This window comes from Vulpes lagopus, chromosome 3, assembly GCF_018345385.1.
Source record: "Vulpes lagopus strain Blue_001 chromosome 3, ASM1834538v1, whole genome shotgun sequence".
Taxonomy (NCBI): Eukaryota; Metazoa; Chordata; class Mammalia; order Carnivora; family Canidae; genus Vulpes; species Vulpes lagopus.
In genome coordinates, this window is record NC_054826.1 from 117,214,615 (window position 1) to 117,236,547 (window position 21,933).

General features: G+C 42.3%; 1 protein-coding gene across 9 annotated transcripts in view; it reads left to right on the forward strand.

The window, feature by feature from the left end:
• Positions 1-2,661: 2,661 nt before the first annotated feature.
• MARF1 (meiosis regulator and mRNA stability factor 1) overlaps positions 2,662-21,933 on the forward strand; it is a 39,585-nt gene continuing 20,313 nt past the window's right edge. The window contains exons 1-14 of one of the 9 annotated variants that reach the window (XM_041749018.1): positions 2,662-2,789; positions 6,389-6,590; positions 8,741-9,043; positions 9,401-9,433; positions 10,188-10,362; positions 11,276-11,502; positions 12,967-13,084; positions 13,640-13,812; positions 15,227-15,655; positions 15,867-16,024; positions 16,112-16,270; positions 17,872-18,064; positions 18,793-18,971; positions 20,518-20,598. In XM_041749018.1, the coding sequence (XP_041604952.1) occupies positions 6,447-6,590; positions 8,741-9,043; positions 9,401-9,433; positions 10,188-10,362; positions 11,276-11,502; positions 12,967-13,084; positions 13,640-13,812; positions 15,227-15,655; positions 15,867-16,024; positions 16,112-16,270; positions 17,872-18,064; positions 18,793-18,971; positions 20,518-20,598 (2,372 nt within the window). In that variant the 5' untranslated portion in view covers positions 2,662-2,789; positions 6,389-6,446. Of the gene's footprint in view, positions 2,790-6,388; positions 6,591-8,740; positions 9,434-10,187; positions 10,363-11,275; positions 11,503-12,966; positions 13,085-13,639; positions 13,813-15,226; positions 15,656-15,866; positions 16,025-16,111; positions 16,271-17,871; positions 18,065-18,792; positions 18,972-20,517; positions 20,599-21,933 lie in introns of all 9 variants that reach the window. The other 8 variants (XM_041749020.1, XM_041749012.1, XM_041749013.1 and 5 more) reach the window with 8 other exon arrangements.

The window sequence follows — 21,933 nt, forward strand, 5'->3', positions numbered from 1 at the left end:
TGACTTTGTTTTGACTCCTCAAGTTCCTAAAGAAACTCAGAGACCCAAAAGGGAACCTCACTACCTGTACCAACAGAGTTAAGGAAAGTACCAACATGTCTTTCAGGAAATTTCCATCCCGGTCACAAACACTAATAAAATCATTCACACTCTCTCGACATTTTTCCTCTGATGCTCTCTTTCATCCTCAGAATTTTGACTCCCACCAGTGAGGTCTCTGGGCAGGGAGTAATCATTCCCAGTTTACAGATAGACAGAAACACAAAGGTAAAACCTTTGCAATAAAAGGAAAATTCAGTGTACTTTAAAACTTTTCCCTTCTTCTATTCAGTGTTTTCCTTGTAGCTTTTAGATACGAATTAGCAGAGAGCTCAGTTTCTCTTGCTTTCGTCCTTCCATTACAATTTATTATTTTGGAACGCTAAACCAAGCATAGGCGGAAGGGAAGTTGCTGGGGGAGAAACCCCATTAGTGGTAGCTAAGTTAATTTAAGAGGTGAAATGAATGTAAAGTGGCCTCTTAAGCAGCACAAAAATAAAACATCCTGGTTTCATAAATGTGAGGATTATAATTTGGACATAGAAAAACCAAAAGTTACTCTCTGGTAAAAGAGTCTGGCCAGCAAAGAAATAAGAGTAAGATTAACAGAGACTATATTTTAAGAAAATAACCCCTAGGAAAAATACGAAAGCACTCTTTCACAAGTATCAAATTGCTTTCACTTCATAATTGCTTTCAAGGGCTGGTGTAGTCTGCTTAGGCTGGTTTTCTACAGAAAACACTAAAACTGCATTTCCTTAAAAATTATTTGTGATTCAGACTTTTCATTAACTTTCCATGTAGTAGGATTGATTCCACTTTACTTAGGGAGTTTAACCTGTTGAGTTCAGGGACGGCTCTGGACTTGGAAGAATGCCAAGCAAAGTCAAACAAAATGTGTCTGTCCTGTATTATTTTGTGACCACCACCAACTTTTTTTTAAAAGGCAATTTAAAATACAGTCACTTTGTTTCCTTTTTGTATTTTAGTTGCTTGGGTCTGTGTTCAGAGATACTCAACCAGAATAAAAAAGAAAAAACTCCTCTAAAGAGAAGCATATTTGTTTGGTACTTTGGGAGAAAGGGGAAGGAAAAAAAAAACAGTAGACACTGGGTTGTTTTTTCATCTGTTCTAATTCCCACTTGGAAAATAATACTCACACACAGACACAATGAGGATTTACTTAGCAGTAATAAATACCTAAGCAGGCAGATGATGTGTGCGCTTGTCATCTGCTTTCTGGAAAATGAAAATCAAGCACAAAGGGTGCTTCAGCTACGTGTTTGATCTTGCCCTCCACAATAGGACTATACAAGGATGCCTACAGGGATGTATCAGCTTCCCCTGAAATCACCCCCCGCCCCCCCAACAAAATCCAAATTGTTTAATGAAATGGCCTCATCCTGCAGGGGGTAAAAAAAAAGAAAAAATCTCATTTGGCCATTTCGACTTATTCTTCTGCAAAATGAATCTGTTTCTCATCAAGCTTCAGAAGTGAACTTATAGTGTATTCAGCTTGCACGTCTTAAATACGTCTCGATTTAGATGCAGGTTTTGTTTTTCTCAATAGCCACAGGAAGTAGGGAGCGGTTGGCAGTTTCGGAAGCGACCGTCTCATGCTTAAGTTTTTTTTTTTTTTTTAATGACTTCAGGTAAAAGACCGTGAAGCACCAAGCCTCCCTCCCCCCCCCCCCGGAAAACCCCCAACAATGCATGTCACATCCACCCACCGAAACACAAGCCCTTACAGGCTTCGCAGGGCTTCCCCCCACCCCATCCCTGAAAAGTTTGCATGCACTTGCAGCGGGCTCTGGACTACAGGGCTTTTAAAAATGACGTTTTCTAACTGAAAACACGAGGACCCCTTAATGGGAGGGGGGGGCCAGTGTGCAGCACACAGCCTGGGCACACACCTCACTTGTTTGCCCCCTGGGTCACCCTCTTGCAAGAAGTGGCCCCACCGGGACCTCGCGGGAAGCCCCGCGGGCGGTTATTTTTCTCTCCACTCGCCACTAGGTTGCAGTAGATGAAGGATGCTGCGCAAATTATGCATCCCTTAATTTAAAAAAAAAAAGAGAGCGAGCGAGCCATCACGTGACCAGGGGGAACCAGGGAGAGCGGAGCTCGCGCGCGCACACCAGCGAGAGCGCCAAAACCGTCGCGTTTTTCATCAAAATCCTGTTTAAATCGCCTTCCCTCCAAAGACCCAAAGAGCTCAATCGTATCAAAATCCCGATTGGCAGGTTTTTTTCCAACCCCCACCCCCCCGCCCGGCTCCACCTCACAAGCCCTCTCATTCTCCGCTTATCAGGTTCCTTCCCACTCCACCACGATAAGCCAGGGAGAAGGCCTCCCTAAGCAGGGGGTTTTGGCCCCAAAAAGCCGGGGTCTCCCCCTGGGAAGGTCCCTATTTAGGGGTTTATCGGGAGGGGACTGAGCCTGACGAGGCTGCAGGGCCGCGAGGCCCCGCCCCCCCCGGGGTTCCCAGCACGCCCCGCGCGGGGAGGACGCGGCGGCGGGGGCGGGGTGGAGGAAGGGGCGGGGCCACGGCGGGCGGGCAGGCGCGGCGGGGGGGGAGAGAAGGGCGTCGGTTTTGCGACAGGGGCGGTGCGGTGCGGAAGCGGAAGTGGAGGGTGCGCTTGGCGGCGGCGGCGGGAGCTGCGGAGTCGGGAATCAAAACAAAGGGCCTGGGGGGGCGGGGGGAAGGCGGCGGGGCCGGAATGTGAGCGGAGGTGGAGCCGGCGGCTGAGGTGAGTTGGCTGGCACCGCTGGGGACTGGTTCCTGATGGGCTCACTGCTCTGGGGCCGCCGGCTGGAGGCGGGACAGCGTCCCCCCCCCTTTCCCCTGCCCTTTGCTGGCGGGGGTGGGGGAGGTTGTCTGCTCCGGGGGGAAGGACTGGGACCCACCAGACAGGCCCCCACCGTGGGTTTGGGTTGTCACCCTTTCAGGTCGGTTCACGACTGTCACTGCCGCGCCGCTGCTGCTCTTTGGGGGTGTTTGGCTGCCCGCCCACACCTGTCTCCCTGTTCCCCGGGGGCTTCCAGGTGTGGAGAGCAGCCTTTCCGGAGCAGCGTGCACAGTTGGAAGGTTAAGAAGGGAAGAAAGGGGTGAATGTTTTTCAGCCCCCCCCCCCCCCTTGAGCGTTCTTGCACTCCCCTCGGACGGTTCAGCACTCCCTAGGGTATAGTCTCTGGCTTGACAGGTAGTGTTGAGTTGCCTTAGGGCTTGAGCCACTCCCACTACTAATTGTAACGCTACGCCTCCATACACGTTTTAGTTTCCCAAGTAGTTGTTTTTGTTTTGTTTTGTTTTGTTTTGTTTTTCTGGCATTACCAAGAGCTTTCCAGTCACCTTTGTATCTTCTGGACTTCCCCCACTCCCCCTCTCCCCCCGAGCTGGAAATACACTTTTGCATGTTGGGAAATCAAGACCTAAAGGATCTTCCTAGACATTTCTTGAACACTTGACTCGTTCAGCAATCGTTGAGACGGTGCTAGGCACTTGGCAGGTGCAGGAAGTGGAGCAATGAATGAGAAAACGTGGTGTCTGCTTGTCTGCTGCCATGGAGTTTATGTTCAAGTCGGGGAGGCATAATTTAGAAAAAAAAATCAAACAATTTTAGTAAGAAGAGCTACGAAACAAAAGTAAGTAAGGGGACTGTGTCGTGGGGGGGTCGAAGACTAACTTGTGTTAAGAGAGGCCGCTTCTAGATTTTATACTTCGTCTCATTAAATCCCAACAACAGCCCTATGAGGATGCTACAGTTATAATCAGGCCCATTTTACGGTAGGATCTGAGGTTCAGAGAGGTTGCGAACTCTCTAAAAGCTGCCTGGATAGGGAGCAGCAAAATTGGGGATTAATATTCAGGCAGACATCAGAAGGCTGCGCTCTCAAGCACTAATTGTTCAAAGACTCCCACTCAAATCAACAAAAAACTTGTTTTGGCTACCTGAGTTACTTAGTGGCATTCCCAGGAATGGGAAATTTTCTGGGTGCAGGCCACTTAAAAGCTATTACATTTCTTTTAAAGATTTATTTATTTATTCATGATAGACATAGAGAGGCAGAGACACAGGCAGAGGGAGAAGCAGGCTCCATGGCGGGAGCCCGACATGGGACTCGATCCTGGGACTCCAGGATTGCGCCCTGGGCCGAAGGCAGGTGCTAAACCGCTGAGCCACCCAGGGATCCCCAAAGCTAATACATTTGTACTTTTGATTGTGTTGAGCAATAAATACGGAAGGCAGGCGCCTTGGTGTGATGGAAAGAAAGAGGTGGACAAGCCTGGCTCTGCGCCCTTTCTAATTCTGTGATCTTGGCCAAGTTACAAAACCTAATTAAATTTGTGTTTACTCCTAGGTAAAATGTAGCTCACTTCTCCCTTGTCTAGCTCACCCTTGTATGGCTCAGGCTCAGGTTTCCTGCTCCTGCTTTACTGAGGGGGGAAAAAATTACACAAATGAATCTTATTGTCTGGTTGTTTTCATCATTGTATCTCGTGCCAAGCACAGGCCTGCTATATAGTAGATACTAAATAAATAGTTGTTGAATGAGGAAATAATGTTAAATAAAAATGGTTTGTGATCTGTATTGTACTCTGCCTCTTAACTCACTTTCAGGATTGGTCTTGAAGAAATTTGAAAGAGCATGTTGAAGTTGCATATTGTGAACATCACAGGTTCCCATGATCCAGAGAGGAGATGGTTGGGGGTTACGAGATCTGTGTTCAGTAGGAAGAACAACTGTCATAATTTATTGTAGTTGTGGAGGTACACTCCATCTCTCCCTCCAGATTAACTCTTTTAGTAGTAGGTAAATAGTTACTATATTTATCCCTTCACTTAACAATAATTACTTAGTATATACTATGTTGCAAACCCTGTACTTGGCGCAAGCTCTACATTGGTGAAGACAGATGGTGGGGTCATTTACCTAATTTTTCCCCCCTTTGTAATGCTGTAGAGGGGAAGAACTTAGCCACACTCTGCAGAGGAAGAGACTGAAACTTAATATAAGTTTTTGTAGCTTCCACATAAGGGCCAAATAGTAAATATTTTAGGCTTTGTGGGCCATGCATTCTCTGTTACAAATACTCAACTCTGTAGCTGTAGTGCAAAAATAGCCACAGACGGTATTTAAACAAAGTTATCTATTTAAAATAGAGACACCAAAAGTTGAATTTCATATAATTTTGGGTTACAAGATATGATTCTTTTGATTCCCCCCCCAAGAATTAAAAAGTATAAAATACCTTCTTAGTTTGAAGGTCTTTAAAATACAAGCAAAGGGCTGGTTTTGGCTGGCAGGCTATATGTGATTGGTTCTATATTACAGATAGGATACTCATCTCTCCCTTCACCATACTACGTAGATATTAAAATCTCTTGAGAAGAGCATCTTTTCAGAGAGAGAGACTTAAAAGAAATTGTTTTCTTTATGTCCAGTTGAAATTTCTGATAAATCGATAACCTTAAAAAGGCCACTGCAGGTAAGAATAGGCAGTTGTTTGGTATGGTGGCAAAGACTTGGAAATGAGGTTCAGTTGTCCTTACCATTGGCAGTCTGCCTCCATGCCCACTGGCTGTTATTGATTTGATCTGCTTTTATTGTACTGTTTAAGACTTGTAAGAATGCAGTTGGTTGCACTGGGGTAGATACAGCACATCTGTGACTGGAGATTTCTCGATTAGATTTTTGGTGGTATATCTGATTGTATTTTTGTAATAAGTAAATGAAGAAATTGGTTCGATTTGTTCTGTAGCAAAATCAAATTCAGAGTCCAAAGAATTCACTTAGTTTGGACCTTCCATAGTCACATCAATGACACAGTGGGATAGGTTGCTATTAAGTCAATTTCAGAATCTTATGTAATTGGTAATGAAGACATGTAGTTGTTCTTTTACTAAAATTACGTACTCTCTTGGTTAACTTTTTGACCTTTACCAGTAGAGTCTTTAGGGAGAGATGGTTGAGAAGAATTAAGAAAAACTATAGAAAAGGCCTGCTCAGGGCTAAATGGGTTGGCATTTGGCTAGAATTCTACCTTTATTCCTTACTCTTTGACTTAATGGGAGCCATTATACCGTAAATAATGTTGTTCCATAAATACAGTTGCGGTCTCACTTTTTAAAATTTATTTGAGAGAGAGCAGCAGAGGGAGAGGGAGAAGCAGGCTCCCCACTGAGCAGGGAGCACAACGTGATGTGGGACTCTCCATCTCTCCATCCCAGGATCCTGAGATTGTGATCCGAGCCGACAGCTACCCAGGTGCCCCTGCAATCTTCCATTTTAATAATGAAATTTGTACTTAGGCAAATAAATAACATTGCAGTCTCCTTCTTAACAGGGTGGAAGAATGAAAGAAAAGAAAGATGAAAGAATGTTGAACCACTTTGTATGGCTGTATGATGGAAGGAAGCGGAACTGAGGACTCCTGCAGTAGAACACCTGGATGGCTGCAACAAAATAATGATGCTAAGCCATGGCTTTGGAAATTCTCTAATTGCTTTTCTCGTCCTGAGCAGACATTGCCACTTAGTCCCCAAACGGTAACTATGCTCAAGACTGAGGACACAGCAAACTCCTTATGCAAATAGATGAGCGGTCCATTTGGTGGGGCAGTCTCTCTCCCTGGAGTCTCTGTACTAAGTTTTATCTCGTATCCAGCCTATTCCTCCTTGTAGCACATGGTTATAATTCCTGATTCAAGGAGAGCCTAAACTTTTTAACTCCTGTATTCCTATTCTAAGTATTGTAGGTGCTTTAAATATTTAATGTTAAAATTTGGGGATGATTTGTTTCTTATCAAAAGTCACAGATGCCAGTGATAAAATCCAAATTAGAGAGTCAAATCAGAGGAAAGTATAAAATAGATTTTATTTCACTCTAGCCTTCTGAGATTTGAGTCTCAAAATTGAAGCAAGATTAATAGGACTTTATTGGCAGTCTTTTTCTATTCAAGATTTCTCTTGAATATTTAAACATGTCTGTAACTTCCTTTGCTTTTTCATAGTGATTTTGACTTTTTTCTGATTCCATTTCATGCCCCATATTACCACTTTTTTTTTTTTTTTGCTATTGCACTTGGAATTTAAATGAGTCTTTACTGTAAATTTACATAAGGGTATTAGTAACTTTTAAAAAACTCAAATTCCATATCTTCTCCAGGTTTTCATTATATACTTAACTTTTTTCTTTTTCTTTTTCTTCTTTTTTTTTTTATGGCATCAGTAATTGAGGTCATTTCTTTTAGGGACATTTGGCAACAGGGTTGGCAGCTTAGGCAGGGCTTCTGGGCTGGAGGATCTGACCCTTGTGGAGTCACATGGTACAGGATTGTGCTCTCAGCTTTACAGATCCAGAAACCTGATTTTATCAGTGGCACCCAGAATGGAGTAAATTCAGGGGGACCAACTCATAATAACCCTGATCATGAGAGCCAGGTGTCTGTAAATCACAATGCCAGTAGATGAATTTCCAGCCTGAACTGTAATTATGAAGAGGGCACAACACACTGCTTGTTGGCAGTCAGTCAGTTGCTGTCACCTCCCTTTTAGGAAATGTCCAAGTGAAAAATCCAGATTTCTCCTAAATGAGTGTACTCCCAGATGAGTGTAGAACCACAGCCAAAGGAGTGAAATCATAGCAGTCATATGGCCCTTTCTGTGCTCTGAGAGAAGAGCATGTCGCTCTCACTATATCAGGACATCCTCTTTCTCTTAATAGTTCCTGCAGTGAGGCAGTAAGGGCTACTGATTAGCTGGATCTCCTTTAAGAGGCAGGTACTCTGCTGAGTGCTTTACATGCACTATCTCATTTCCTCCTTCTAACAACTGCAGGAGGTATATCCTATTGTTCCCAATTGAAGGCGGAAGAAACTAAAGTATAGACAGGTTGTGTAACTTACCCAAGGCCCTCAGTTACTGAGCGCATTCAGACCCAAGTCTCTGACACTGTGCTATGCTATAACCTTGTAAATATTCTGGCCTCCTGTGTCTATGTTAGAGGCGAATGACAAACTCTTTCTCTGGAACCTTGTTCCCAAATAATTTTCTAATTACTCTTAATCTTGTCCCTGGCTATAAAGTCATTATTGGCATTATGGCTTTAGGTCATGATACCCTGGAACTTGCTTAATGTCATCAGCTACACATTTGAAACCTCCAAGGGTGGGCCACTTGGACAGATAGCTAATCTCATCTTTAATGTTTGGAATCCTCTGGAGGACCTTCCTAAATCCATGATGGTCTGACTGCAGGAACCATTAAGTATTTTCCTCAAAGTACATGGCTTGGAAGCCATCTTTATTGAATGCTGTTGGTGACTGTTGTTTTCATGCCACCTGTTTTGTCTTTAGAAGACCCTAGGAGGCAAGGGGAAGTTATCGAAGGGAAGTCCCTGGGGCACAGATGGTTAACCTGCCCTGCTGAACATGGAAGCAGAACCCACCCCCAGTCACCTAAAATTCAGGAAGGACAGACACGGTCTTGATTTTAGTTGTCTGTTTCAGTGTTCACCTCCTGAAGACCTCTCTGAAGAATACTCCTGGTTTCAGCTGCCATTCCATATTGTTTAGTTATGGTGGAGTAATGTGAACAGGATTGAACACTATTTTCATTTTGGGATTGCAGTAGGATGTGAGTAACCAAAAGTCACTGGCCTCATAACATTAACTTGCGTTTTGATCTTCTCTTCCCAGAAAGATTACATGGAGAACAAGAAAGTTGCTGTGGAATTAAAGGATGTGCCATCTCCCCTTCATGCTGGCTCTAAACTCTTTCCAGCAGTCCCACTTCCAGATATTCATTCTCTTCAGCAACCTAAAATACAGCTTTCACCTGTCCCCAAAGTAAGCTGCTGTGCTCATTGCCCTAATGAACCCTCCACTTCACCAATGCATTTTGGTGGTGGTGGTGGTGGCGGCGGTAGTGGAGGTACTGGTAGCTTGATTCACCCAGGCGCACTGTTAGACTCGCAGAGCACCAGGACCATCACGTGTCAGGTAGGGTCAGGGTTTGCTTTCCAGTCTGCGTCTTCACTCCAGAATGCCTCAGCTAGGAGCAGTTTGGCCGGCATTGCAAGTGACTTTCCCAGCATGTGTCTAGAAAGTAATCTATCTTCCTGCAAACACCTGCCCTGTTGTGGAAAGCTTCATTTCCAATCATGTCATGGTAATGTGCACAAGCTGCATCAGTTCCCGGCTCTCCAGGGCTGCGCCTCTGCTGGCTATTTCCCCTGTTCTGATTTCACAAGCGGGGCTCCAGGGCATTTGGAAGAGCACATGTCACAGTCGGAGCTAACGCCTCACTTGTGCACCAATTCTTTGCACCTAAATGTGGTACCTCCGGTTTGTTTAAAGGGCTCACTTTACTGCGAAGACTGTCTAAACAAGGTGTGTATCTTTTTATTTGTTCTGTTGGGTGCAGCTGATGTTTGAGGAATGACTTTTTTTAAAAAAGTAGATCTTGAAAAATCTTTATTGTGCATGGGGTTGAAGATTCTTCTGTGAGGTAGCTTTCACCCCATCAGTGCAGCTTGGTCCTGAAAGAAGCAAAGGGTAAAAATGGAAGGGCCATTCAAAAAAGTGCAGAGTCATCATTTATGTAGTTGTTGCTTTTAGAGGCTCTTGTAATAAATCTGTTTCTTGTAAACCCTAGTTCGGCAAAGCTTCGTGTTCTGTTCTGTCTTTAAAGGCTAGAGCACAATTGCGGTTTCTCATAACTTAATACTCACCTTATACGTGGACCCATTTGTGTAATGTAGGTCATGCCATGTTGTTCTTTTGTAATAATTTGAGGGTCTTGGAACTTGGCCTCAATCACATGAATATTCAAGCAAAGATCTCAGTCACTTCCGCGTAGAGTGTTCAGGGTCGCCTTTGCAGTATACACGTGCCCTAGATTGTAAAGGTCTGATCATGTGAATATCTTCCTAGATCATTTCAAGTCACTTCTTGAAGTGAGTTTATAAACTGATGGCTAATAGTTCTAGGAATGCCCTGAAGTACTGAAAATACATTCCACCAGAGGTTAACAGGTGGAAAGAAGAAACACTTAGACTGTATTTTCAGTTGTTGTTTATAACTCTAGGTTCTGAAATGATGTATCTGAAACCTCCTCCTCTTTTTAAAAAAATTTTTAAAACAGCCGGCAAGAAATAGTATAATTGATGCTGCTAAAGTCTGGCCAAATATACCACCTCCAAATACTCAAACTGCACCTGTTACTATTCCTCTGTGTAATGGCTGTGGAACCAAAGGAACAGGGAAGGAGACCACGTTGTTATTGGCGACCAGTCTAGGCAAAGCTTCTTCGAAATTTGGTAAATGACAGTATGGTATAAAATGTGCATATTTAAGTAGTTTGCAGTATCTGATACTAACACCGCATTTAATCGCCTTGAAAAGATTCCTTGTGGTTCTAAAGCTACTGTGTATATGAGTCTTCATTTCTACCTCTTGGTAAAAATCTTTTTATTCTCACAGACCAACAAGTCATTTGTCTTTTATGTTGAGCTGCACCTATTTGAGACCAGACGCTGTGTATAGAAAAATAGGGAGTATATTAGGAGAAGTAAGCGCTAGAGGGGACTCTTTATCTACACAGGTTCATAAATAATCATGCTTGTTAATTGTGTACTCTATAGAAATACTTAATATTTAGAAAGATTTTATAATGTTTGATGAAAAACAGTAAGTGAAAAACCTATTGTCATTTCCCCCAAAACTAGCTAATGTGGTATTTTATCTTTCAAAAACCTTTTTCAAAATATTAAGTCAGATGTTAATGCAGTGTTACATTTTTTTTTTTAATCAAGGACAGTAACAACTTTACACTTTGTCACCTCTTCATTGCTCTTCCATACTGAGTGGGTAGACAAGCATGAGCAGACATAACAATCAGGTCCCAGAGCTGCAGTGTCCATTCACCTCAGAGAAGCGTAATGATCAGCCTGAGAATGGCTCGTGCTTTGCAATGGATTTATTGTGGGCTTGAAGTAACTTGACCTTTAGATTTGTTCTCTCCTGAAAAATAGGAATAATGGCTTAGAAATACTATTGCAACTTGCAGTTGTGCTATTAGGTCAACCAGTGAGGTTGGTATCCTTAAACTTAACATCAATCAGTAATTTCATTTTTCTGCCAGTAAAAATGATAGGTAGCTACCTATGATTTTATTTTAGTTTGCCATTTTTTTTTCACTATATGTGATTGAAAGTGTTAACATTTCCTAAGGGTCACCAGAAGTTGCACTAACCGGACAGGTGCTGGAAAACTTACCCCCCATTGGAGTTTTTTGGGATATTGAAAACTGTTCAGTTCCCTCTGGCCGCTCAGCTACTGCTGTTGTACAGAGAATCCGTGAGAAGTTTTTTAAAGGCCACAGAGAAGCAGAATTCATCTGTGTGTGCGACATTAGTAAAGAAAACAAAGAAGTTATCCAAGAGCTGAATAATTGCCAGGTAAAAAAAAAAGAAAATTATTATGGTAGAAGAATAACCACATGGGGTGTTTTTTCCTTAAGAATTTTAATTTAGAGTTAGTTTAATATATATTTCTGTCAAGTTTGCAAATAGAGGAAATTAGCAAAAAATTATTTCTAAAGTGCTAGAAATCATTTAATCATATCTGATGTTTCAATAATCTACTTATATGTGATTATTGCTCTGCTAGTATGATGGTTATGTCTATTGTTTCTTTTGACTTCCATGACTGCCCTATGGAAAGGGCTCATAGAATTTATTTGAAATAGACAAATTCAGCTGAGGCACCAAGATGTTAACCAACTTTTTATTTACTTATTTTTAAATGTACCTTTTTTGTTTTTATTTTTTATTTTTTTTAAAGATTTTTATTTATTTATGAAAGACACAGAGAGAGAGAGAGGCACAGACACAGGCAGAGGGAGAAGCAGGCTCCACACAGAGAGCCCGACGTGGGACTCGATCCTGGGTCTCCAGGATCAGGCCCTGGGCTGAAGGTGGCGCTAAACCACTGAACCACCAGGGCTGCCCTTAACCAACTTTTTAGTTCATGTGGCCGATGAACTAGGATTTACTTATTTTTTTAAGACTTTATTTATTCGTGAGAGACGCAGAGGGAGAGGCAGGCTCCCTGCAGGGCTCGATCCCAGGACCCAGGGATCATGACCTGAGCCAAAGGTGGACACTCCACCACTGAGCCACCAGGTGCCCTGGATGAGCTAGGATTTAAATCCAGATGGTCTGGCTGCAGTTTGTTCTCTTAAACCAGAACTAGAATCCAGTTCTTTTGACTCTTGGACAAGTAATTCTATTGATACGCTATATTGCTGCCTAAAATTCTGTATTCATGCTCCTTAAAAAAACTAATAAATTCTATTGTGTATTGCACGTAGTTGAAGTACCTCTCAAACCCTTTCCTTGCTCTGGCGACTGCTATGTAAGCCTCATGGCTTTAACAGAAATAAACACGTTTTAACTCTTGGGGTGGGGAGGGACACAGAAGCCTCCCCTGTCCCACCACCTGACCCTAGAGCCAAAAGCCACAGGCAGTGTATGGTGGAGACAAATGACATCAAATACAGCGCTAAGTCATACCTTCATCATATACCAATCTCTGCTACTTCCCCAGCTGTTGGCAGAAGCTGTTAGAGCTAATTTACCTACTTCAGATTTCACTTCCTTTTCTGCCTGTTCTCTGAAGGGGGGATGGATAAAGTACAAAAGCAGAAGATCAGAGAGGCAAGCAGGCATAATAATGGATCCAGTTCATTTGTACGGAGAGACAAATTTGAAGTTACTGAGATCCACTTATAATTTTCTTCCATTCCTAAGTGGCAGTAATGTGTCTTTCCTCGGGGACCATCTGTTAAGATGTGGGCAGAACGCATAGTGGTTTTCTGACCTCAGCTCTTGCTTGTTTGCCCTTACTGTATATTAACACAGGTAACTGTTGCCCACATCAATGCTACTGCAAAGAATGCGGCTGACGATAAGCTCCGCCAGAGTCTCCGAAGGTTTGCAAACACGCACACTGCTCCAGCCACAGTGGTTCTTGTGTCAAGTAAGTGCAGAAGCATCTGCTAATTTCAGCAAAACCGACTATATGGGAATAGTTAGAGAAGCCGGAACACATTAAAGTAAAATATGTCCCCAGAGAGGCTGAAACACACAGGACATACTTAACGCTTATGTCTGAGAGCTGTTTAGAGAAGAAGTGGAGTCTGTGGGTTTTCTGTATTTTCTCCTTAGAACTTGAGTACAGGTTCTTGTGGAGCCAGTTAAAGAAAATGTATTTTTATTTATTTATTTTTACCCTGGTCCCAGTATTGCTAATTGTAAAAACCTAAGAAGAATCAGTTCCAAAGTTGATGCTCCCTAATAAAATGTCAATATTTGCTCCTTTTTATTACCAGAAGTAACATGTGTCTTGGAATTCAGTGTAAATATGTGGTAAAATTATCCTGTTAGTGTTAATTTGTCCCACACGAAGGGGATGGGAGGTGGTAAGCTACTCTGGATATGGTCTAGCCATCCCTCTTTTCTCAATATGTCAGTGGAGTTGTATGTCTCTGTCCTAATGTTTGGGGGTGGGGGTGGGCTGTACCTTTTCTTTCAGCTGATGTCAATTTTGCATTGGAACTGAGTGACCTGAGACACAGGCATGGTTTCCACATAATTTTGGTCCATAAAAACCAAGCGTCAGAAGCCCTGCTACATCATGCTAACGAGCTGATCAGATTTGAAGAGTTCATTTCCGACTTGCCCCCCAGGTTACCACTAAAAATGCCAGTAAGTGGGTTTGCATTCTTTTTTGCTGTATTCTGATGTTACATTATGGAGACTAAAGACCACCTGTAATAGGGGTCACCAAGTGAGGCCGTTCTTTGCAGGAGGCTGGCCAGAGTTTTTTTTTTTTTTTTTTTTTAAGAGTTTATTTATTCATGAGAGACACACACAGAGAGAGGCAGAGACACAGGCAGAGGGAGGAGCAGGCTCCATGCAGGGAGCCTGATGTGGCACTTGATCCCAAGTCTCCAGGATCACACCCTGGGCTGAAGGCGGCGCTAAACCGCTGAGCCACCAGGACTGCCTAGCCAGAGTTTTTAAATAAGGCTTAGAAATAGTTCTTCTCTTAAAAATTTACAGAAAATTGATATGAATGGATTTTACTTTTATTTTGTTGCATAGTATCATAGGGAATTATAGGTTAACCCTACCAAGAGCCATTTGTGTCTCCAAAGCCAGCAGTGTTTTTTGTCTAGTGGTTGAAATAATGGAAACATTATTACTCCATTAACTTCCGGCATGGATAAAGAATATGGTGGTGGTTTGCACATGCTCATGTTTTGCAACAAATAAACAGAATAATTATACACTTTTTTTTTAAGAGTTATTTATTTTAAAGAAGGAGAGTGTATGTGTGAGTAGGGGGAGGGCAGAGGGAAAGAGTGAATCTGAATCAGACTGCTTGGCAATGAGCCTGACAGGATGCTCGATCCCACGACCCCAAGATCATGAATGGAACTGAAACCAAGAGTCAGAGGCTTGACTGAGTCACCCCGGTGCCCCTAGTTGTATACCATTGAGGCATTTAATCCTTAAGCCCCAGGAACCCTTGGGCTTGTTTTCTACAGTTACATTCCCCACCACGCATGCACACTTGCACAATTAGGTGTGGTTATTGCTACACCTGTAGCTCGTTGAGCCACATGCTAGGATCATATTTCCAGCAGGGTGAGCATTTCTTTTAGTTTTAATTTGGGATAAGCATGTTTACCACAGTGTTGAGCTGTGTTTAAGCTCTTTGGAGAATATATAAAGAAATATATAAAGAAATTGGCATTCCCTTTTCTGAAGTCAAAGACCGTTAAGTCAAATATATTTTAGGTAACACACTGTCCACTTTTGGGATCCTTATTCTTATGGTTAGGAAAAAAAAAAAAAAGACTTGATTATCCAGAACAGTAAATCTGGCCATTTTCATTCACTAGAGTGATCATTTACGGTACATTTCTCCCTTTCTGTGTTTCTTTTTTTTATTCAGTCTACATAAGTTTACCTTCTCCTCTGTAAATCATTATGACCTCCCCTCCAAGGCTAAGGCTGTTAGCTTAAGTCTAGAGATCCCTCCTTGTTGTTCTAATTATGTAATTGAACGTGTGCCCCTGAATTAACCTTTTGTAACACTTCTCCTCTGTATCAGCAGTGCCATACTCTGCTCTATGTTTATAACCTACCAGCAAATAAAGATGGCAAGAGCATCAGCAACAGGCTCAGACGCCTGTCTGATAATTGTGGTGGGAAAGTGCTGAGTATCACAGGCTGCAGTGCGATTCTCCGCTTCATAAACCAAGATAGTGCGGAACGGGCTCAGAAGCGAATGGAAAACGAAGATGTCTTTGGTAATAGGATCATTGTGTCATTTACTCCAAAAACTAGAGAACTCTGTGAGACAAAGAGTTCCAGTGCAATTGCCGATAAAGCGAAGTCTCCCAAAAAACTTAAGAATCCAAAATTGTGCCTCATCAAAGATACAAGTGAACAATCTTCCAGTGCCAAAGCCACGCCTGGAAAAGGGTCGCAGGCAAATTCTGGATCTGCTACAAAAACCACAAATGTTAAAAGTTTACAGGTAACTTTGATACCTCTTGCTTTCTGAAGTTTATGGTAGGTTTGGTTTTTCTTTGGTGTCTGTGTTTTACATGCCTGCCTGCTTTTGGCGTGTCCTTTTTTTATTTCTGTCTTTGATGATACTCCGAGTTCCATGTTTTTCTTTTCTGTACGGGCGTTAACACTCCTTGGGTACCTACATTTTCACATCCGTTGCACTTGTCTCTTTTAAGGAGCTGTGCCGCCTGGAGTCGAAGACTGGGACTAGAAACAGTGACTCCCATCAGGGTAACCCAAGGCTGGCAGCACCTCCTCACAGAAGCTCGAGCGCCACAGCGCCTGCACCTAAAAGCTCGGGGACAGCAGAATCTGCTTACAAAACCAATCCGAAGTAGGTTAAATTACTCTTGCTCACGGATGCTTGTCTAACATGAAGGAAACCCAATGACCCATCCCCTTCAATTTTTCCCTCCTTTAGAAAAGAGATCCTCTGTGCCCGAAGTGTCACCAGTTCTCCCGTAGAGAAAAAAGACAAAGAGGAGACCCCGTTCCAAGTGAGTTACCCATCTGCTTTTAGCAAGTTGATCGCGTCGAGGCAAGTCAGTCCTTTGCTCACTGCACAGTCTTGGTCTTCTCGGTGAGTCTGGCTTCTTGATTTTGGGGGTAGTTACTCAAAGGGTAGGGCTTACAGAATAACATTTGTTGAAAAGAATGCAAGTGATATAGGAGTGCTCAAAGGGAAAGATGAGTCTTCCACCCCTCCTCCTCCATCCCCACTTTTTCTTAGGTAATTAGCTAACGTTTGGGGCCAGTGGTCCTCACCATTTCTCCCTCCTCCATGTGGGAATCAGGGTAAGCAGAGTACAGAGAAATTTATCCAGGAGTCCCTGGCCTGGACAGGAGGCACGTTAAGATGTCCTTACTGTTTCTTCCTCACTTTGTCATGTTGGGGAAGAAGCCCAAACTGGACACGAGTTGGTTATTCTTATTCATAGCATAATTACCAGGAGCTATTTGAGAAGCAAGGGTCTCTGTAAACCACCATAATTACCTAAGTAACACTTAGCTTACCTAAGCTATCCAGACTCACTCAGTACTTCTGGAGGACAGGAGCCACAAGGCCGAGTTGCATCACATGAACTCCTTCAGGCATCATATTTGTTCTGCTGAGTTGGTGAAGACTCACTCCAGAAAGTGACTTTGTATCTGTAAAGTCACATTTTATTTTTATTTTTTTAAAGATTTTATTTATTCATGAAAGAGAGGTAGAGACATAGGCAGAGGGAGGAGCAACAGGCTCCATGCAGGGAGCCCGATTTGGGACTTAATGCTGGGACTCTAGGATCAGGCCCTGAGCCAAAGGCAGACGCTCAACCGCTGAGCCACCCAGGCATCCCTGTAAAGTTACATTTTAAAGGTCACATAATGGGGATCCCTAGGTGGCTCAGCAGTTTAGACCTGCCTTTGACCCAGGGTGTGATCCCGAAGTCCTAGGATCAAGTTCTGCATCGGGCTCCTTGCATAGAGCCTACTTCTCTGTGTGTGTGTGTGTGTCTTTCATGAATAAAAAAATATAATCTTTTAAAAAAAATCACATAAAAGTTTCCTGATCTGGAGAAAGACTGTAACACATGAGCAAGAACATATAGCGTTTTCAGAGCCAGGGAGAGGTTAAATGACATATTGGTATAACAGGCTAAACCAAGAATAAATGCCCAAATTGGAAAACTAATTCATCAGGGCCACCTATAATTTCTTTTCTTTTCTTTTCTTTTCTTTTCTTTTTTTTTTTTTTTTTTAAGAATTTATTCATTTATTCATGAGAGAGAGGTAGAGACACAGGCAGGAGGAGAAGCAGGCTCCGTGCAGGGAACCTGATGTGGGACTTGATCCCCGGACCTCTGGGATCATGCCCTGAGCCAAAGGCAGATGCTCAACTCCTGAGCCACCCAGGTGTCCCCCACCTATAATTTTTGCCTTTAGTTTTAAATAATCCAGTAAAAGAATATTTGATGTTAAATCATGTACTGGTTGTTAATAAGGGGTCAACAGGTAGTACTTTTGACAATAAATATCAATCAGTGTGTATTTAAGATAAACCTACATTTGAAAACCAAATAGTTTGGTTGTGTTGTGGAAGGCTGCTTTCTACATATAGCTTCAAACAAAGTCTAAATGATCTAAATGAAGTAAATAGAGTCACAGTTTTTAAAAATAATTCAATATGTATGTCTTAAGCAGGAGTATGTCTCCAAACCTTTTAAACAGAGCATCCCCACTTGCTTTCAACATTGCAAATCCGAGCATTGGTGCCGACAGCCCAGACCCATTTGCAAATGGTGCTGACATCCAGATCAGCAACATCGACTACAGATTATCCCGGAAGGAGCTGCAGCAGCTCATGCAGGAAGCATTTTCTAAGCACGGCAAGGTAACCTTTCTCTTTTGTTCTTGCCTTTCTTTTACCTTTTGCTAGCACTCCATGTCAAGAGAATGTCATTCAACACATGTAACCACAGCCAGGATATAAGGATTACTGAATGAGTTTGAACTCCTTCCTTTTCCCTATTTTTCCTATGGTCTGCTCATGGTCATGCTATACATTTGGTTTTTAGGACATAGCCTGAGAGAGCAAGAGACCTACTGGAAAAGCAGCTGTAGTTATAGGCAGGGACTTAAGTGGCACTTTGGGAAATAAAACGCTGACGGATCTTATTTGGCTCTGGCTGCTAAAATACAGAAATAGGATTCTAAAGTAATGTTGTCTGTTTTTGTTGATACCTTACTGTATTTGATGTAGTTTTTAGGTGCTGTTTGCTAGAAGTGCACCTCTTCCAGATTATTAAAATGGCTATGTCCCAGGTGTTTGCAGGGTCTGGAGAAGACTCCAAAGACTCCTCGCATGTGTTGGCTCCTGAGCCTGCATGGGAGAGCTGTGTGTGCCAGAGCATGCAGGCAAGCCAGGCCAATTTTATATCCCTGAAGGTCACTCAGTCCTAGTTCACTTAGGTTTTGCTTGGCAGAAGTGTAGAGTTCTGACAAGTTCCCTCACAGAAGCATGGAAGTTCACAAACATGTTCCTTAATGATTCACCTTTAGTTTTAAGATGACAGGGTTCTGGGTAGACCTAGCGTTCCATTTTCCTTTTTACTGCTGTAGGTGAAGAGTGTTGAGCTCAGCCCCCATACAGATTATCAGCTCAAGGCTGTTGTTCAGATGGAGAACTTACAAGAAGCAATCAATGCGGTGAATAGCCTCCACAGATACAAAATTGGCAGCAAGAAGATCCTGGTCTCACTTGCTACAGGAGCTGCTAATAAATCACTCTCTTTACTGAGGTAAAAACAAACCATTTATTTCAAGAAATAACATTGTAGCCCAGAAACAATTTTGGAAATAAGAAAATAGATTTGATCACATTTCCAGCCCTCTTTGATGATTAAATATGCAATAATGCTTATTCTTAATTGATAGAGCTTATAAATAAGCTAGAAGTTAGCAAAAAGCTAGTTAGAATAATCCAACTCTTTTTCAAGTCATTACTCAAAGGTGAAGTACAGCTTAAGCTTGGCAGGCAGTTAGGAGTAAAGTAATATACCACATATCCAGAACAGGTTCTAAAAATAGTACCCCTCTACAATAAAAGTTTATAAGCCTGGAAAGTCTGAAATATTACCTCCAAATCTTAGGAGAAGGTAGGTTTGTCTGTAAAGGGTAGATCTACAAAGCTCCAAACTCAACTTACAGATAGATCCTAAACATCAAATAGACACTCCGAAAGTCTGCATTATGATAATGTCAGTTGTAGGAATCTGGTGATGATTTTATTCTCAATGTGCTTTGGTGATGCTTCAGCTCTCCCTGTTTTGGGGGGAAACTAGTGAAACAGAACTCCCTCCTAAAAATCTGTTTGAACTCTCAGAGATCTTTTTCTGTGACATGTACTTCACCATTATTTTAAATTATGGTTTTTATCCCCTAGAATAAAAATAATACTGAAGAAACTTTGGAAAGGTCAGAAACAAAAAAGAAGCCGGAGGGGGCAGGGGGGTGGAAATCCATAATCCTGCAGCTCAAAGCCAAGCACTCAACAGTTTGCCTTTTCGTTTTCTCTCAGAGTGTTTCTGGGTGTCTTTTTATTTTTTAAAACCAAAGTTTGGATGATATATTCAGTTGTGTACTGAACTATGGGAATTCCACCCCCTAGGTCTCTAACAGGTGAACCACAGCATGGCAGGAGACATTCAAGCCTTTTTCTCTGTTAACAAGGTGTTTATCTCAGAGTGGTCACCATCCTTCTGATACACAGGTGTGAGAAGCCCTATGCTTGAGTCTGATAAAAATCCCATTGTCTGACTTTATATTCTTCAATCACCTTGTCTCTAACGTCAGGTTTTTAAGTTTTTCCAGGAACTAAATTTTGATATATCAGAAACTGGCAAATTTATGTTGCGTGGACCATTGAGAAATTCAGGGGTGAGGGGTGCTGACCACTTCCCCACACATGTAGTCAAATACCTTCATATAACTTTTGGCTCCCCAGAATCTTAACTACTGATTGTGTACTGTTCACTGGAAGCCTTACTGATAACATAGACAATGGATTAATAGCCTGTTTTGTATGTTCTATATGTTACACGCTGTATGTTTACAATAAAGTAAGATAGAAGAAAGTGTTACTAAAATCATAAGAAAATGTGTATTTACAGGACTGTACTACTTCTGTTGAAAGAAATCCATATATAAGTGGGCTCTTGAAATTCAGACGTGTTCAAGGGTCAGCCATGCATCTTGTTAATTTTATGAGTTTTTTAAGTACAACTTGGAAAACATTTTTTGATATCCAACATCTATTCGCTAATTGAGTAAAATTTTGTTTTACAGTGCAGAAACAATGTCGATTCTTCAGGATGCTCCTGCCTGCTGTCTGCCTCTTTTTAAATTTACAGATATCTATGAAAAAAAGTAAGTTAGGTGTTTTTTGTTTTTTCATTAATCTAGTCAGTACTGATTGGCAGCTTCCAGAATTCCTATATTGTTGTGGAGATTGGCATAAAATTATGGTAGCTGCTTTTAAGGAATTTCCAGCTTGGTAGAGGAAAAGACACAAAAGCACTGATATTCTGAATTTGATTTTAACATACATCTTAAAAATGTCTTTGGTTTTTAGTAAATTGAGACCTCATTCTCTAAAGCTGTACTTTTATTTTTTTCCAATTGAATTTTGAGTTTTATTCATCATTGAGTGAACATTTTTTTTTTAAGATTTTTTAAAAAGTTGTTTATCCATGAGAGAGAGAGACAGAGACAGAGACATAGGCAGAGGGAGAAGCAGGCTCCCTGAGAGGAGTCCGATGCGGGATGATTCCAGGCTCCTGGGATCATGACCTGAGCCAAAGGCAGATGGCGCTCAATCACTGAGCCACCCAGGTGCCCCAACATTTTTTTTTTACATAAGATTATTTATTTATTTATTTATTTATTTATTTATTTATTTATTTATTTATTTATTTGAGAGAGAGTGCACAAGCTAAGGGGAGGGGTACAGGGAGAAAGACAAGCGGACTCCCTGCCAGCAGGGAGCCCGACACTGACAGTGGGCTCATTCCCAGACCGTAGGATCTTGACCCAAGCTGAAGGCAGATGCTTAATCAACTGAGCTTCCCAGACACCTTGAGTGAACATTTTTGAGTATCTTCTAGAACTAGAAGCTCCAGGACAAGGACTTAAGACCATCGCTTTCAGTACCCAGGGCTTTGTAGGTGCTCAGCAGGTATTAGTGTAATGAAAGTGTGAGGCTCTATGGAGAATGCAGAGCTGGGAAGACACAACCCTTGTTCCGGAGGAACTCATGTCTGAAAGGAAAGAGAAAACACAAATCATTACATAGAACAAAGAAAACAGAAGGGAGAAGGAGGGAGGAGAAAATGCTATAAGGATGGAAAGAACAGGAGCTGGACCATTACCCTGTGAACTGTGGGAGCCCTGAGTAGTGGAAGAGTAAGCCGGGGAGGTGTGGTGGTGGGAACCATGCTTCAGGATGACTCTTATGGTGGTCTGGTCTGAGATGGAATGGACAGGGCAGGAAGGGAGATGAAGGAGGGACATTGCCACACCAGCCCCCAGGCCTGGGCAAATGCTGTTGGAATGCTGAGGTTCCAGTTGTCAGGTGAGACAGGACTGGGTGACTGGTCTTACATAGCAGGGAAGCTAAAGAGTAGAGGTCAATTTGATGCTGAGTTATTTTGCCAGATGACTGGGAGAATGGTTGTATCGTTAAGCCAGAAATTGAGAGATGAA